General features: G+C 37.8%; 1 protein-coding gene across 1 annotated transcript in view; it reads right to left on the bottom strand.

The window, feature by feature from the left end:
- Positions 1-16,137, bottom strand: part of LOC104543708 (protein-methionine sulfoxide oxidase MICAL3-like) — a gene marked incomplete at its 3' end in the record, with an annotated part of 35,995 nt that overhangs the window by 15,513 nt on the left and 4,345 nt on the right. Inside the window, exons 2-15 of the mRNA XM_010188378.1 lie at positions 13,812-14,019; positions 12,280-12,396; positions 11,474-11,575; positions 10,766-10,921; positions 10,093-10,193; positions 9,155-9,412; positions 8,441-8,556; positions 7,067-7,193; positions 6,356-6,449; positions 5,040-5,187; positions 3,544-3,740; positions 2,502-2,614; positions 1,946-2,008; positions 1,058-1,231 (exon numbers count right to left, since the gene is read on the bottom strand). Of these exons, the coding sequence (XP_010186680.1) occupies positions 1,058-1,231; positions 1,946-2,008; positions 2,502-2,614; positions 3,544-3,740; positions 5,040-5,187; positions 6,356-6,449; positions 7,067-7,193; positions 8,441-8,556; positions 9,155-9,412; positions 10,093-10,193; positions 10,766-10,921; positions 11,474-11,575; positions 12,280-12,396; positions 13,812-14,019 (1,974 nt within the window). The remainder of the gene's footprint in view (positions 1-1,057; positions 1,232-1,945; positions 2,009-2,501; positions 2,615-3,543; positions 3,741-5,039; positions 5,188-6,355; positions 6,450-7,066; positions 7,194-8,440; positions 8,557-9,154; positions 9,413-10,092; positions 10,194-10,765; positions 10,922-11,473; positions 11,576-12,279; positions 12,397-13,811; positions 14,020-16,137) is intronic.

The following is a 16,137-nucleotide window of genomic DNA, read 5'->3' as shown; positions in this document are numbered from 1 at the left end:
AGGGAAAGTGGGTTGGGACCAAGGAGGAAAGATAAAATAGTAAAGGAAGCTCAAAAAAAGCCAAAAGAATGGAATACAGAATAAGACAGACAAACATTTAAGAAAAAAAAAATAGGGTAGGGGAGAATTCATTTAGCAAGTAAAATATGAAAAGGGAAAAACATCCAAAAATGGGAAACTACATATGTTTTTGGACCTTCCCTTTATTGTCATTGTTCCTTCAAATCAGCCTGGGTATTCCAGCCAATATGTAGTGGCTGAGGAAGCATCTGATTGATAAAAAGAGTGGGATAAACGTCACCATTTTGATATTACGTTATACTACTAACACTGGTGTACAGTGTAGCATAGACATACTTGACCTAGCTTTAAAGTAGCCAGGTCAGGTCCCGCTCACAATCTGGCCATGACAGCACAGAGCTTGGCACAAGCTACGAAGACAGACTACGCAGCAGAGCAAGAACTCAGGCTCTTAAACCAAATTGAGCCTTGTACTGCTGACACTGCACTGCTTGAAGTGACCCAATCTAACTTCAAAGACAACTACCCTGCAGTTGCAGTAGTTCAGATACCACCTTGAATAACCAGCAGTCATCAGGAAGTCTCAATTGCAATGACACAAATATCCCAATTGCAAAGAAACTCCCACGCATTTATCTGCTGCATTTACACACACACATAAAACTTAATCACAGTTCACAAGAACAAACAGATAAAACCTGGCATGAAAATGTTCCAATCAGAAATTAAATGACAGTTCTTAAACACTAAAATGGGATGTTCCTGGAAAGCTTTTCAACAGCAATAGTGGTTATAAAAGAAACATAATTGCTGGTAAGATGTTTTTGAAAGAGGTTATGTAACACAATGCAGGCAATAACAGGGAAATAAACTTTTATTAGGAAGTTCTTCTCTATCCCGTACTCTTTCACTCTTCCCTAGGAGAGCCTTAGAAGTAGAAGAGCACCACTAGCATCCCATCTCAAGGAACGCAAGTTATTATTCATTATTTTTCTCTATAATTCCAAAATAAAGGGGTTTATTACCCATCTCCTACCTGTCTTTTTAAGCTTGAGGACTGCACTGGTGCATTCTCCTCAAACTTGGCCAGTAGCTGCGTTGCCATAGACTTGACTTTGTTCTGATTCCCAATGGCAGCATCAATTCTTCTCTCTGTCAGGGCACTCACCAATGTGGGCCTTTCTTCTCTGTAGCTTCGTGGGATGTCCTCCTAGGAATCAGTGATACCAAAATTTAACAAGGTGCAACCAAATCACCTTTTCCTCTTTATCTCTTTGCTGTAATAGGTTTCTAACACTGTAGAAAACAAATTAGTCTCTACTTAAAAGCTCACATTAATTTCCTTTGGCATGTCATCAAAAGTTCTGATAAACTTTACTTATCTTTTCAACCTTATTTGATACACTCTCTTACCAAAGAGACTACAGTTGAAACACTCCCATGAACGCACTGACACAAAGCAAAGGCCTATCTTCAAGTTGAAAATTGACAACCCAATGCACTAAATTTAAACTCACTTGTACCTATTTTGCTATAAACATTTCAAGTGAAGGACTGCCTCATGAGGCATACTAGAAATGTGTGCTTTTTGCACTAACCAAGGCCGAAGTGTAAAGATGAATGAAAATTCTGACTATACTGCATGACTTCACTGACTGAAAATCTTATTCTTGGTGCCCTCATCAAATCAAAGTAAAAATAAGAGAACTGCAACATCTGTGTACTATTCCTTCATAAGCACCAGCAAAATATTTGCTCTACAGCTAGAACAAAACATAACCTTTGAAAACTAATTAATTTTTACCTAAAAAAAAAAATCTTATATAAACCCTGTCTCGATATAGAAAATTAAAGGACTGAAGTGGAACAAGGAACCTACCCCACATGTTTTCCTCTCTGACACCTTCCTCACTGTAATACTTACATCCTCAGATTGGCTGGTTTTTCTCCTCTTTCCTGCACCATCCAGTTCCTTTTCTTTTTTGTCCTGAAAATGGAAGGAGGAGGGGGAAAAAAAACCCAAAAGTAAGGATTCTTAGGAATTGCTCTTAGGAATCTTTATCTCTAAGGAGATAAATGTCATCAGTGCATTTAAATAAGCTTCGCAACACAACTCACTAATTCTCTGGGCTCATTCTCCATTTGCTTAAGGGGATTCTTACCTTCTAATTGGACATTGCTCAAGAATTTCAACTAATTGGGACTTGAGCAACCTGTTATGTTTCAGTGCAAAATATATCCCCAGATACGACCACAAGGCTAGGATTTTCAGACTGGAATATACCACTAATTGAGAGTACATATTACAGATGTAATTCTGCAGTTATAAATGTCATGTATTGTCCCATGCCAAAGGCCAATGAACATGTGATCTTTTGTAAACACACAGCAGATACACATTTATACATGCATTTTTAGTACCACCTACTGGGACAGCAGCCTAATGGACACAAGTGTTATGAAGACTGTGGTATGGTTACCTTTGGAGTGCGTTTCCGAGAGATGCTTTGTCCCAGTTTACTGAGAAAAGAGATGGGCGATTTGGTACTGGCAATTAGGGCAGCTTTTTCTTCTGCATTCAGGTCCAGACTATCTGTTAGCAAAAACAGGTAGGACAAGGGAATGCCAAGAAATTACTTCTGTGGTGCTATTGTTAAATACACAACTGAAGGACTGACTGATTTTTTTTAACATAACACTGTTTCTTAAATTCTCTGTACAGAATGATTGCAATGTCCAGAATGAGTACTGTTCTCAGCTACTCTGCTTCTTCATTTTACCAAAATCAATTATCCTTTCAGGATTTATAACCACCCAGCAAAAATACTGTTTGTTTACTGTATCCACTTTCATATTTAGAGCATCATGATCATCAGTATTCTTAAGAAGAGTTCACAGTTTTGGAAAAAATACCTGACACACATTATATTTTGAAAAGTCTATTAAACACTTTTTTCCCCCACCAGAGGAATAGACTTGAATTAAGATCATCAGTAATAAAGAACAGCTACAACAACATTATTAATATTTAAAGGTAAGACATATTGATTTGTGATAGGCAATTATATCTTTCAGTTCTAATGAAAGATCTTTCATTCCTCATTGACCTGAAGTTACTCTCACCATTCAGGGATGGTAAACAGATATAAAACTTGACCAGTGTTTTGAACTTACCTACAAAACAACTACTAGCAAGGTATCCCACATTAACCAAGACAGATGAGCCTCTAACAACAGCAAGAAATCATAAAAGTTACCTAGTAGTGTTGAGGCGAGTTTAGAACTTTTGAGGATAGCGTTTTGAGAACATTATTTTGTATTATCTCATCTTTTTGCTCCTGATGCTGCTAACACAGTCTTTATCAGCACCAATAAGAAGACAACTTTTGTAGTGTAAAGTTAGTGAGTGCCTAGTGTAGTTAGTTAGTGAGCTTATGCAGAAGAAGCGTGAAGGTAACTGAAGCACACACATTCATCCTGAAGCTGTCTTTAAATTTGAGAGGCCTGCCCCAAACTCCTTACCACTAGAGGGGATGGTGTCTTTGAACATCTCATAGAACTGCGTGAGGTACATCACCATCGACAGCTTATCTGGCTCTCCGACAGATGCCATTTCCTTTCCAGTCATAATGGGAGATATTCCAAACTCTTTTTCTGCGATATCAAAGGCCAGCTGGTTATTCTTCTCCACATTGTGCTCATCCAAAGAATCAAAGTCTCTGCAAAGGGCAGAAAGACAACATGCACTGAATCAAGTAGAAACCAGTTTTCTGAAAGAACTCAGGGATCCACCTCCTACTTTTTTTTTCTCCTCCAAAATCTCTCAAATTTATTTGCCAGCAACCTTTTTGTATTGCAGAGTGATGATATTTAATTATAGTGAACTTTGGCTCAAATGTATTCCTCTTTCATTTTTTGCTTCTCTTCCATACCCAGATTTTTCTTCTTTAAAACTTTTATTATATTCTGAAATATGTCTTTACTTCCTCCTTTGCTGGAAGACTGTACTGTTTCCCCCTGTGTAAAATCTTTTGGGTGCTTGGAACCAAATTAAATCTTCACTTTTGTCCCTTTTTTTCTTGACTGACACATATTTTAGTTTTGCTGGCTTTTCCCAAAACTTGTAGAACTATGTAAAAACTATATATAAAAAAGCTATAAAGCTATAGCTTTTAGAGAGTCATATAAACCATTTTAAAAGCTATTCGAACTCCCCACAAGCTATGTAGTTATTAAAACACAGTAGCTCAGGTTAACTCAAGTATACCAAAAGAAAAGTGTTTTGGTGCACATGGAAGGGAATAACAAGTAGTTTTTCAGCATGCTGTACATTGTATGATGTCTTTAAGTGCAACTCTAGTGTTTATTTTTTCTCATGTCCCTTTGGGAAGTTGAAGACATTTCAGATTTCAATTAAAGTATCACAGCCTTTGCTCCTATTACTTCTTCCAGCCAGTGTTTTCCAATTCTAGAATCTGGGCACTGTTTTACCCAATATATCATGTAAGAGGATGCCTCTCTCATTCATCCTATCAGTATGTTAGTGCACTAACAGTAGCAACGTCTCTATTTAGACTGTGGGTCACTGCTTCTAAAAAGAGCAGGCTAAAAGTCTTTAAAAAGAGTTACTGTTAAACAGGAGATTTATAAAGGGCTGTGTAGAGACTTGATCACGAGAAATTTAATTGAAGCTATGAACTATTCCTGACCAACTTTACAGAGAAGAGAGCTGTCAGTCAATAATGGTTTCCAGTCATTACCAACTTGAAGCTTAATTCTGTCAAATCGTCCAGAAGAGAAAATGACAACACGTTTATCTTCATATTCATCAAGCTATTATGACCTTCCACTCTGCTGGTGAATCACCATCCATTAGCTTCTACCAAGTTTAATTGAATTCATTTCAATCCATTTCTCTATAAGTCACAATTGTGTTGCCTCAGTCTCCATCCTATTTGTTCCAAATATCACTAATGTTCTGCTCTTGCCAGTTATTCAAAACAGCCCCAGTTACTCACATTAAGTCTGGACGGTATCGGTGGATAATGGCACACAAAGCTAGGCCGCTTTTCCATGACATCGTGAGGTCTGTCACGTTAACACCAGCATATCCGTCAGTCTGCCTCTGGCACCAACTGAGCAATTTACTAGAACGAGCTACAGACTCTGTAAAAAAGCCCAAACATTTTAAAGTAGAAATGTACATCTCTGACTTCTAAAACCAACATAAAACCCATGAATCAACAAAATCAAACTTTTATGTAAATAACAAGCTCCTTTTACAATGAGCAATACAGAACAGTCTTTAAAAAAAAAATTAAAAATTACCTTATCTATTTTAGATCTAAGAAAGGATTTTTAATTTGCTAAAAAGTAATTATCCGAGTTATAACTTGCCAGGCTTTTTAGCCTAACCCTTGTAAAAGAGCCCCAGGGATTATAAAACGGTCGCAAAAGCTTGTTAAATATGATCAAAAGGATAAACAGTAGCACAATCCTCCCTAAAGCCCAGATATACTATTTCTAATGGAAGAACTAGGAGTGTACTTCTGCAACTTTTTCTTTTCTCTTGAAAGCTTTCCTGTAAAAGCACTGACCTGTTCTGACCTTGCCTTACTGCAAGATCTGACAAGATTACAGCCTAAGGGGACATGGTTGCAGGGCAAAGAACAAATCAGAAGACTACACAGCTATTCAGCAGTGCAAGGCAGGCTTAGCAGCAAAGCACCATTCTGAGAGTTCCCAGACACTACTCTGGACATACAAAGGCAAGGTGTGCAAAAGGAAAAGTTCAACATTCCCTTCAGGGTACAGGACAAGCAGACAGATACTGAATTGCTTATCACAAGGCATCTAACTTTCAGAATAACGCAAGCAAAGTGATGTTTCATTTAGTTAAGCTAAAAGATGAGATAAAGAAAAGCATGAACATAAAAGACCGCACAAGAAATGCCTTAATTTTTTGGTGAGAAAATTGTAAGAATTGTTTGCAAGAATTCTGAGTGTTATATTACACGTTAGAGTGAATGCAGGCCAAGCTTCTGCAGTCTAAGTAAGGGCATTGTTATAGGATAGAAATGCTTATATAAGAAAATATGCTTAGAATTTCAACAGTGTTATAAAGCAAGGGAAATTAGGCAACCAAAAAATTATTTACATGTTAATTAAAGCTTGAAAAATTGGAAAAACAGACTATTGACAAAACAACTGCTGGATACAATTTTCTAAACCAAAGGATATTGGTTAAATAATACTCTACAGGCTGGTGCTCTATGTTTCCTGCAGTGATCCAGCTTCAGAATACCAGAAGGAATAGAACAGTAGCCAGGCCTACCATTCCGAGTCAGCTTTGGTGTCCTGGAGTTCACAAAGTTCTCTATTTCCAGGTGAATGTCTTTCAGGTCTCCTGTATTATACAAGTGGCGTACCTAAAATGACACACAAAAAAAGAGTTACCAACATGTCATGCACCCAAGATTCATACAGAAAGAGCCAGAGGACAAGAAGGAACTATCCCGAGGCACAAAAAGGAAGACAAGCCCACTTGTGTAACAGAAATCTCTAGCCAGAATAACAAGGATCAGCTCATCAGTGCTCAACAGTCTAGTTGACTGCTGCTGCTCAGTGGATACCAAATTGCAATGACAGACTGCTGTACTAGATAACTACCAAAAAAAACCCCATGCACACTCACACAAATGGGGCTCTGAGCAACATGATCTGATAACACTGTCCCTGCTCACTGCAGGGGGGCTGGACCAGATGATCTTTAAAGGTCCCTTCCAACCCAATACATTCTATGATTCTAAGTATATAGATTTCATGTATCATTACAGCACGGTTAAAACTATCAAAATCAAAAATTCCTAAAGAGAAATTTGTTAAAGTACAGAGGTCTACTCTTGACTGATATATCTGCTTTTCACTGCTTCCATGCCATACTGCCACATCAGGTCACTAGCTGTTCCCGGAGCATTGGCATAGCTTCACCTATGGAAAGACAATGCAGATTGCAAGCATTCAGAAGCACCAATTGTTCAGTTACCTGCTGTGGCCGCAAGAAGTTGACGTTGATATTGGGATACCGGGTGGCGGGATCAATGCTGTAATGGCTGAAGTTTTTACTCACATTCTCAGGGGTGGTCTGAGGCAGTAGCCTATAAATGCTTTCCCTTGGGAAAACAAAATTGAAAACAAGTTTTGGGTTTTGTTTTGGTTTGTTCATTTGCTTTAGGTTTTGTTGTGGTTTGGGGGTTTTGTGTTTGTTTGGTTAGGGTTTTTTTGTTTTGTTTTGCTTTGGGGTTTTTTTAAGAGATGTATCATTACTAATACAGCTAAGTAAGTACTTGAGAAATAAAGATTCAGATCAGAAATCTAACCACTTCAGACACTGACTAGATAAGATTCAGTAAAAATATATTATAATCAGTATTTTAATACAACTCCAGAAACTAAAAGAAGGGATGAAAATAATACATTAAGCATAACTGAAAGGGTTCCCCAGTACAATAAAGACACTGAGACATTGCAGCAACTCAGAAAGAGTGCCACCAAGGGGACTGGAGCACTTGTCCTGTGAGGAGAGGCCAAGAGGACTGGGTTTGTTCAGCACGCAGAAGGCTTAGGTAAGCTCTTGATGCTGTCTGTGAATAACCAATTAAAAAGTGATGGAATTCTGGCTCCAACTGTATTTTTTTTTAATTTAAACAAGCAGACTTTTAGATATCTATTGTGTCATTTATATGTTCTTTTAAATTATACTATAGTTCCTGAGGGTCAGCAGCTGTAGTTGCTTAAGTTTAAAACAGTTCTATTAACTTTTACTTACTCCATCTTTCAATTACCTGAGTTCTGATCTCTAACAGATCACCTTGAGCCACGAAAACAACACTCAACCGAAGATGATAAAAGCATCAAGAACTCAGTACTTCAAAGAAACACAAGATGTGGTTTGGCTTATATGAAACAAAGTGACCAATTTAGGAGAACATAAAATAAACACAGGTCATAGCTTCCTTAACAGAAAATCCTAAAAGATACTTACAAGATAATAGAGGATGGCAAGAATTTTTGTCTCCGGTACTTTAAAGACAGCTACATCTTCATCTGGTTTGCTATTGCAAGGCTGGTGACAGTAAGTCAGGCTCACACTCTACATGTAGTACCAATAAGCACCAAAAAGAGACTCTTTGTCTAATCTGCTTTTAAAACTAGGACCAAGTACAGCTACAACATTTCTTATTCTTCTATAAATATACTTCAGTTTATCAGCCCCTTAGGAATTTTTTTCTTCAATTCAATTATTCCCACAAGCATCTTCTAAACACAGTAAGAATCTGTATCTAAAAGGAACTGGAATGAATGATGAGATGTTGGAGAATTAGATTAGAACTGAAAGTGTATTTATTTTCTCTATTACCTCTCTGCAAGAACTTCCAAAGGACTAGCTCCGAGAGACCAACTTCGTACCATCCAAGCAGAATCCATTGCAGCCAAAAATCCCCTCGCTATTCCAGTTCCCATTGGCCAAAATGGCTAACATTATAGTTTACAAAAAAGAGAAGAGAAAGGAAAAGCATCAGTTAGGGAAAAATTTTACACATATATCAAGAATATATTCAGATGGTAATCTGCTGGGAAATTGTATCTCAGTAATTAGCTTAAAGCTGTACTCCCACTGGGCTAGAGGAAGCCAGATGTATGGTGAACTGCCCATGAGCTCCCTGAAAGCCAAGACTCCTCTATTTCCAACAGCAATTCATAGCCTGGAGTGCCTTAACAGCTTCTCTTCCAAGATTGTACTTTTCAACCAACTACAAAATTCTAAGTATTAACAGACATACTGGAGGTTCTGTAGAGTGTCTAATGGTCCCAGTAAGAAGCAGATGGAACAGATATAACTTCAGAAAAAATCTCTGCACAAATTTTCTTAAGTAAGATCATTACCATTCTAAATATTCTGTTTTCCCAACACTCCCACCCTTCCTTCAAACCTCCCACTTTATTATATAATAAACAGCAGCTTTTTTTATATTAGCTATCTTAGAGGCAGCACATATTTCAGTGACGGGTGCTATGGCTTGTGCTTATGCTTCGGTTCACTGTTTACACATAATAAGTTTAAAACACAAACCTCTAAGAGACTGTCCCCAACCAGTGCCACAAGTAACTGGTGGCCATTCTGCTCTCGCACCAGGGCTGCGTTCTCCGATGCATACATGCACGTGAAGTCAAACATGGCCACATCTGGCTGACCGTAGTGATTGATGGCAAAGTCCAGTGATGGCAGCTGCTGATTAGTGGAGAAGTCAGCTGCTTCTCTGGCATAGTTTAGCAGAGCCTCCTGGTCCACATTCTCCCGCGACAGTAGTAACTCTGTGTCAGCATAATCCTGCCAAAAAAGAGAAAAGCGAAAGTGAAATAGCCAAATCCACAAGTTTATTTTAAGACTGGTATATACAACAGTTGGCATTAAAATTCCTACAAATCCACTAACAGAGGTTTGCCCTCTAATTTCTTTCATTCCTATCTGTGTTTATGCTTCCAAGAGAAAAATTTGTGAATCTTTTCTTGCAAACAGTAATCAGTCCTTTCTGACTGTGAAAAGGCCAAGAAACTCCTGAGCATTTCTCTTCACACACTTCAGACAAAAGGCACAAGACTCTAATCCTTATTTATTCATTTGCGGGCAAACTACTTTTAAATCAGCTTCTATCAGAATAAGATAAAAGACAAATTTCCAGTACTTTCTTCACTCCCTGCTTTTTGATTCCCATAAAATGAGGGAAGCTCAACTAAGCTTTAAGCATATTTAAGTTCTTTAAGCATATTTTACCTTAACATAAACAAATCTACAAAAGGGGTACAAATTTGGAGAGGACTGGTCTTATGACACTCGTCTGATGACTCAAAATACTTCAGAAGGGTAGTAACCACATATATTTGTGTTCTAAAATACATCTGTATAAAAACATTATATGAAGGAAGAAGTTTCCCTTCTTTCAGCATACTGAAAGACAATTGTCCCAAAAATGCTAGTTTACAGAGAGTATAGCAAAAGTTAATACTCACATGCCGTATCACTCCTTTTTCCAGCAAGCTCTGTTTTTTGGCAGTCATGACAAAGTAATGTGTATCATCTTTGTAGTAGACAATGTTCTCCAAGTCAATACCTTGTGACAGAACAAGAGACATGACAGTGAAGGAACAAGTTATGTGTTAAGTGCAACACGAGAGCTCTAACAGAAGAAAGTAACTTGAAACTATGCAGTTAGAAAGTCTTGGAGAGAGAACGCCAAGCAGCTTTCTTCCATGCTTTTGATGACTTTAAAATACAATCCTTCAACAAAACCACAAGCAGCACATTTCACCTGCATATAGCTACCTCTTCTAAAAAATACACTTATAATCACTCTAAGGCTTGCATTCAGATGTGGAATGCAAGAAGCTGAACCCAAGATTCAGACTCTTCCTATTTAGGGCTCAGATTTCCTGAAAACCTTCAGGGAAATAAATTCTCCACTTCTGATGAAAAATTACACACATCTGAATGATACACAGCTGCTTTTTACAGGTGTACAGAACAGCTGTAAAAATGGGGAAGTCAGGCTTCAAAGAGAGACAACAATGACTGACATCCTTGCACAATATGTTCATTTATTGATTAAATGCAATTCCTGAGTTACAAACTTGTAATAACAAAGACAAATAGTTTTCAGTGGAAATCTGGCAATTGCTGGCAAACCTGTAGCTTCTCGTAGATCTTGGAAGAACTTCTGGTTGAATATGAAGGCCACACCGCTGATCTCTTCTACTTTGGCTTCAGCTGTGGTGTTGCGATTGATGAAGTTTGCTGTGATAGCAATTGCTAGTTTACCACGGAACTCTTTTCGGCGAAACCCTACAGGAAGGATAAAGTAGTAACATTGAAGAATAGAGCAGACCTTCAGAGAAGGCTCAGCGCGCAATAGACAGGTGCACTCACAAAGTAAAAAGAGAATGGATCTGATGAATTACGAACTCCTTCAGAGAGAAAGTAACAACTGCTTCATCAGAAAAATAAAAGCACTTGTTTAGGGACAAAGCTCTTCCTATCTCTTCCAAAAACTGCAACTTGCATGAAAAATATTAAGATAGAATTCTCTACTACTCAGAATAATATTCAACACTTCAATTCCTACTCCCTAAGGAAGAGCTAAAACACTACTCAACTAAAGAAAAAATGCAAGAAAAAATATCCAGGTCAAAACACCTAATTCCTCTGCTAGTGGATAGGAAGAGGAAAAAGACAACCCATGTGTCTCTGATACAAATGGATTTTTACATGGACTCAATCTCCCTTTCACTAGTCAAATGTTTTTCTAGATTTTAATTGGGATGTTAAAGGCCAGTTTTGTTCTAACTAATTTAACACTAAGTTCTATTTGAAAGTAAATTATGGACACACCATTACCTTCTAAGGTGTTCCTCCTGCCATCCCCTCCAATGATCACTTCAAACTCATACTCAGATACTGGATGAGTTTTTGGATGGACCAATGCACGCCAACCTATTCCTGTTGATAAACTCCAAGTTAATGACAATATAAACAGTGCTCATAATAGAATAAATACACAAACACACTTCTTACTATCCATAATCCCTTCCTTACACAGTCAGTAAAGATACAGTGCAGGACATTTATATTGTTGACAGGGCTATTGCTGACTTGTACAGCCACTCAGTGTGAATCAGAGGCAGAGACAGCTCCGGTAAACTCCTCCAAACATTACCTTTAAGGATCACTAACAACCTTTATAGCTTCTCTACAATCTATTCAATTAATAGGATGCAAAAAACACAAGCAAGCCACTATCTGCCATGGTGATCAGAAAACAGGTTTCACAAAGACACAAAAAGTGTAACAAGGATCATTCACTGATATAAATGTCCTCAGTGAATGCACAGAAATGATTTGTTTTAAAAAGATATCTTCTAAGTGTAATAGGCTTAAATATTTTAGGAGCAATTATGATCCACTGTGTTTTCGTCTATTTCTGTGTGGAACTTCAAGTGATTTTCTTTTATGTAGTAACTAATTTGGATCCATCACTAGAAAGAATAAATCCTACTAAAATTCAAGAAAAAGTGTATTAATAATTACTGTCATTAATGAAGTATGAGGAAAGGATTTCGAGTCACAAGCAGGGTTAATGAGCAGGAATCTGTATCCTATCACAAACTCCCCTTTTCTCTACCACCCATTTCAATGCTACTTGCTTTCATTCTCCTGATCCTCCGGAGGGTAAACGAGCCCCTGAAATTCCACATTGACGTGGATCTCTATTCCCAAGATCAAGGCAACCTTCAAAAGGATAAGCTGGAGCTGACGGATACCTGCAAAAAAGCAGATGATAAAGAAATAAAAGAAAACAAGAGCACAAGTACACACACATCTCTCTTTGACATTACTGATGAAGTTATTTAAAGACCAGCTGCTACTTTCTTTTTTCCCCCACTGTGTTTCCAGTTCTTCATCCACTGGTATGTAATATTACAGCACGAAATCCCAGTTCTTTTCAAAGAATAAAAAGTGAATAACTTTTTAATGTTTCAGTCCCCAAAACAGCAACAAGGGAAACAACCAGAAGCTGCACTGCAGGAGAGGGAGGGAAGAAAGCAAAAGCAAGACTGCACTACTGTCAGAGATGGCAACGAGCCATTTGATCAGCCTCAGTGTAGTCCTGAACCTTCATCCTAACACCTTTGGGTTAGTGAGGGCATAGAAACCTCCTTTCTGCCTCTTTCCTCTTCAGTTAATGTAGGTAGCGGGTATGCAAATGACAGTGTGCAAACTCCATGAAATTGAAAGAAGACACCTTACTCTCATATTTCAGATACTGAAATGCAAAAATGCTCTAAATTTCAGCTGTGCTGAGATACAAAAGAGATAACATGCATCAAATACTGGAAGAATAAAAATTATGATAAATTGGAAGAGAACTTCTTTTTTTTCACTAAAAAAGTGCCATTTTTACTTTTGGACAAGAAGCCAAATATTATCTAATGTTTGTGTCCATTATAGTTCCCACTTATGCCCAGTGGAGAACACAGACTGGTGGGCAAAATAAACTGGCTGTGCCATGTCCAGTAGAGTTCTGAAAAAAAGAAAAACTGAAAAATAACTCCTGCCCCACCAAAGCTTTCAGCTTTCAAAGGAGATTGATTTCTCAGAATTTGAGAATCATGATTATTCTCAATTTTAATATGTAAACCTCTATCTAATCAAAACTTATTCATAGGCTGACAGTGCTCTTGAAAATATCCTCATCACTCTTCCAACAATTAACAAAGCCAAAATTGTTCGTCCTTTTTCCAGATCAACATTAACAAGAATGTTCAAAAGCATTCAAAAATTTTTCTTTTTTACAAGTCACTTACAATGCTCAAGAGAAACAGAATAATGTGGCAGCTGCAGGAATGTAACAGTAAACATAGGAAAATTACCCAACAGAAAAAAAATAAGTTGAACCTTAAATGTACTTTTTAGTGCAGGAAAAAGATATGCCTTGGAAAGCAACAGGTGTAACAGATGATAGATATCTACTGCCTGTGTGATAATCTCATGGCACAATGTATTTCTTGTGTAGGTCTAGCCCAAAATGCGCTATGCAAAGGTGAGGCTGAATTGCACCGTAAGGACTTGGGAGCAGTGACTGGCTCAGAGTAGGCTGAATTTTAATGAGTTACCCCATACCCCACCCACCTTTCCCCTGTGAAGAACAAGTGCTCTGCACAAGAACTGTACTTACTGATATGGTCTATGGATCCCGCACAGAATTTGCCGTAAAACTTTTTGGCGCCAAGACCCCTCAAGTCGTGTATGGTGAATGGCCACAGATGCAGCACGTTGTTGCGGGAAAAGGCATCCCTCTTTTCTATGACCACCACCTTGGCTCCCAGGAAGGACAGGTCGATGGCTGTACGAAGGCCACAGGGTCCAGCCCCAATTATCAGACACTGCAAAATAACCAGCACAGAGGAACTTTACAGTCCTAGGAGGAAATGGATATTTTTACTGCAGCTTTCAAGCATCCCACAGCTCTTAGGAGTAAGCGCTCTTTGTTTGCAGCATTAGCTGAAATTTCAGATCAGTCTTTCTATTGTTACCTGCCACGTTCTGCCACTGATATGTTAAAGCAACAACCGTAACCCGAAAATAAAGCATATCACAGAGTAGTTTGGAGAAGTAGGCAAGTAACCTGTCTGTTTGCAAACCCTGTTTTATAAAGAGCTGCCAAGGTGTACTCTAAAAGCTACGGAAGCACCTTGGGAATAGCAATATTTCTGAAGGCTTCTCCCTCCCCTATTCCATCCATCTTTTTATTTTTTCCTCACTTAAAAAAAAAGGTAATGACAAGTTTTCCTCTCATATACCAAAGTCTGAGCTGGCCTTTCTTGAGAAAATCTTCAGTAACACTAAAAATGCCTCATTATCAGTGAGCAGCATAGCAAGGGCAGACTAAGACTAATAAATGAGATACTAACATTTTTATAAACATCATCATTTAGAGTAGAACAAAAGACTGCATAGCACAGTAGCAAATTTAGAGCACTCTAACTTATGTCTATATTGGTGCTTCTACTATTGCAGCAAAGGAAACTTCAGGAAAGTAAACATAGTTTAAATAAAAACTTTGTGTGACTAGACAACTTTTATCGAAATACATTTTCTCCAACTTAACCTTTGTCATATCAAAGGTCTCTTATCTTCTCATATCTTTTTTTCACTCTAGTCACAAATACTGTAAGAGACTAATGAACAACTTGAGAATGTAAAATACTTGCATACCTAGTGTTGGAAGTACTTTCTGAGAAACAAATTATAGAGCAAGATTATTTACTTTAAAAATAAAATAAAACAAGATAGTCAGTTGACACTTCTAACCCATGGAAACTGAGGTCCACAAAGAGAGCTGACATGGGTATGTGCATTCACAGGAATATAGTACACAGTGCATTTTGTCATATCATTTTTGTACTTTGATTTCTACTGAGCGCAAACCAGACCCACAGAACAAGACACTGCTACAGTGGTGACTGCTGCTTACACATGAGTATTTTCCAGACCTTACAGACCCTTATGGCTGGACAACAAAGTTCTTTGGGAAATTTTAAAGTATCCTAGAACTAAATCAGAACCCAGCTTTCTGATAAACAGCCTATCCCAAAGCAAAGCTCTTTGTTTCGTGGCCATCCCTATTTGGCAACTTTTACAGGTCAACACATTTTTACCAGTTATTCACTGAGGCTTAAATTTCGCACATAACGTGAAACTGCAACTATACAGCCTGAATGATGACTAAAACTGTAAAGGCTGTAGCAGTGATGACATAACAACTGACATACAAATTCAAAATAAGACTACTGTGTAAGATAAGAAGTCACATAAATCTGAAGGCAAAGATCCAGGTCTCGAGGAAAGGGAAGGGAAGGATAACAGCAATGCTTCTTTAGTACCTTCAGGAACTTGAAGGCCTATGGGAGTTTTCTCAAGCCCAACCACTGAGCTATTAGCAATTAAATTCCAAAACAGACTTGTACACTGAACTGGTGTCCACCTTGTAATTTTTTAAAAGGGATAATCAATCAGGATCTTATATATTCTTCCAATTTAATCTGGTTTTCTTTGTGGGTAAGAATAACCCTCAAGCACCATGTAGCCTGTAATTTTTTAAACTTATACGAAAATTAGCTGAGTGCATCATATTTAACCAGGTAATAATTTTGTTTATTTGACAACTACAATCTTGAAAGAGACTGGATTCAATAAGCAACAAGACCATATCAAGTTGGGTGACTTCTCTTCTTTGATAACTTTCCCCATATAAGATAGTTATTATACTGTACACAACAGCAAAGGAATTGTACTAAAACCAGACCAGTCGAACTCAGGTCTATGTAACCAAATAATAAATTAACTGTAATTTTGTAACAGAAGTGTAAAAAGCATTATTTTCTCTACAACCTTCCCTCTCTACCTCCAAACAGGGATGCGGGTGAACAACACGTAAGTTATGTTTAAGACTTCAGATATTCTGGACGTAAGATGTAAGATACTCTTAAAAAACTCATGGT

This window comes from Mesitornis unicolor, unplaced genomic scaffold, assembly GCF_000695765.1.
Source record: "Mesitornis unicolor isolate BGI_N332 unplaced genomic scaffold, ASM69576v1 scaffold25547, whole genome shotgun sequence".
Classification (NCBI taxonomy): domain Eukaryota; kingdom Metazoa; phylum Chordata; class Aves; order Mesitornithiformes; family Mesitornithidae; genus Mesitornis; species Mesitornis unicolor.
Note: the sequence above shows the minus strand (reverse complement) of the source record. Positions and strands in the feature narration are given on the sequence as shown.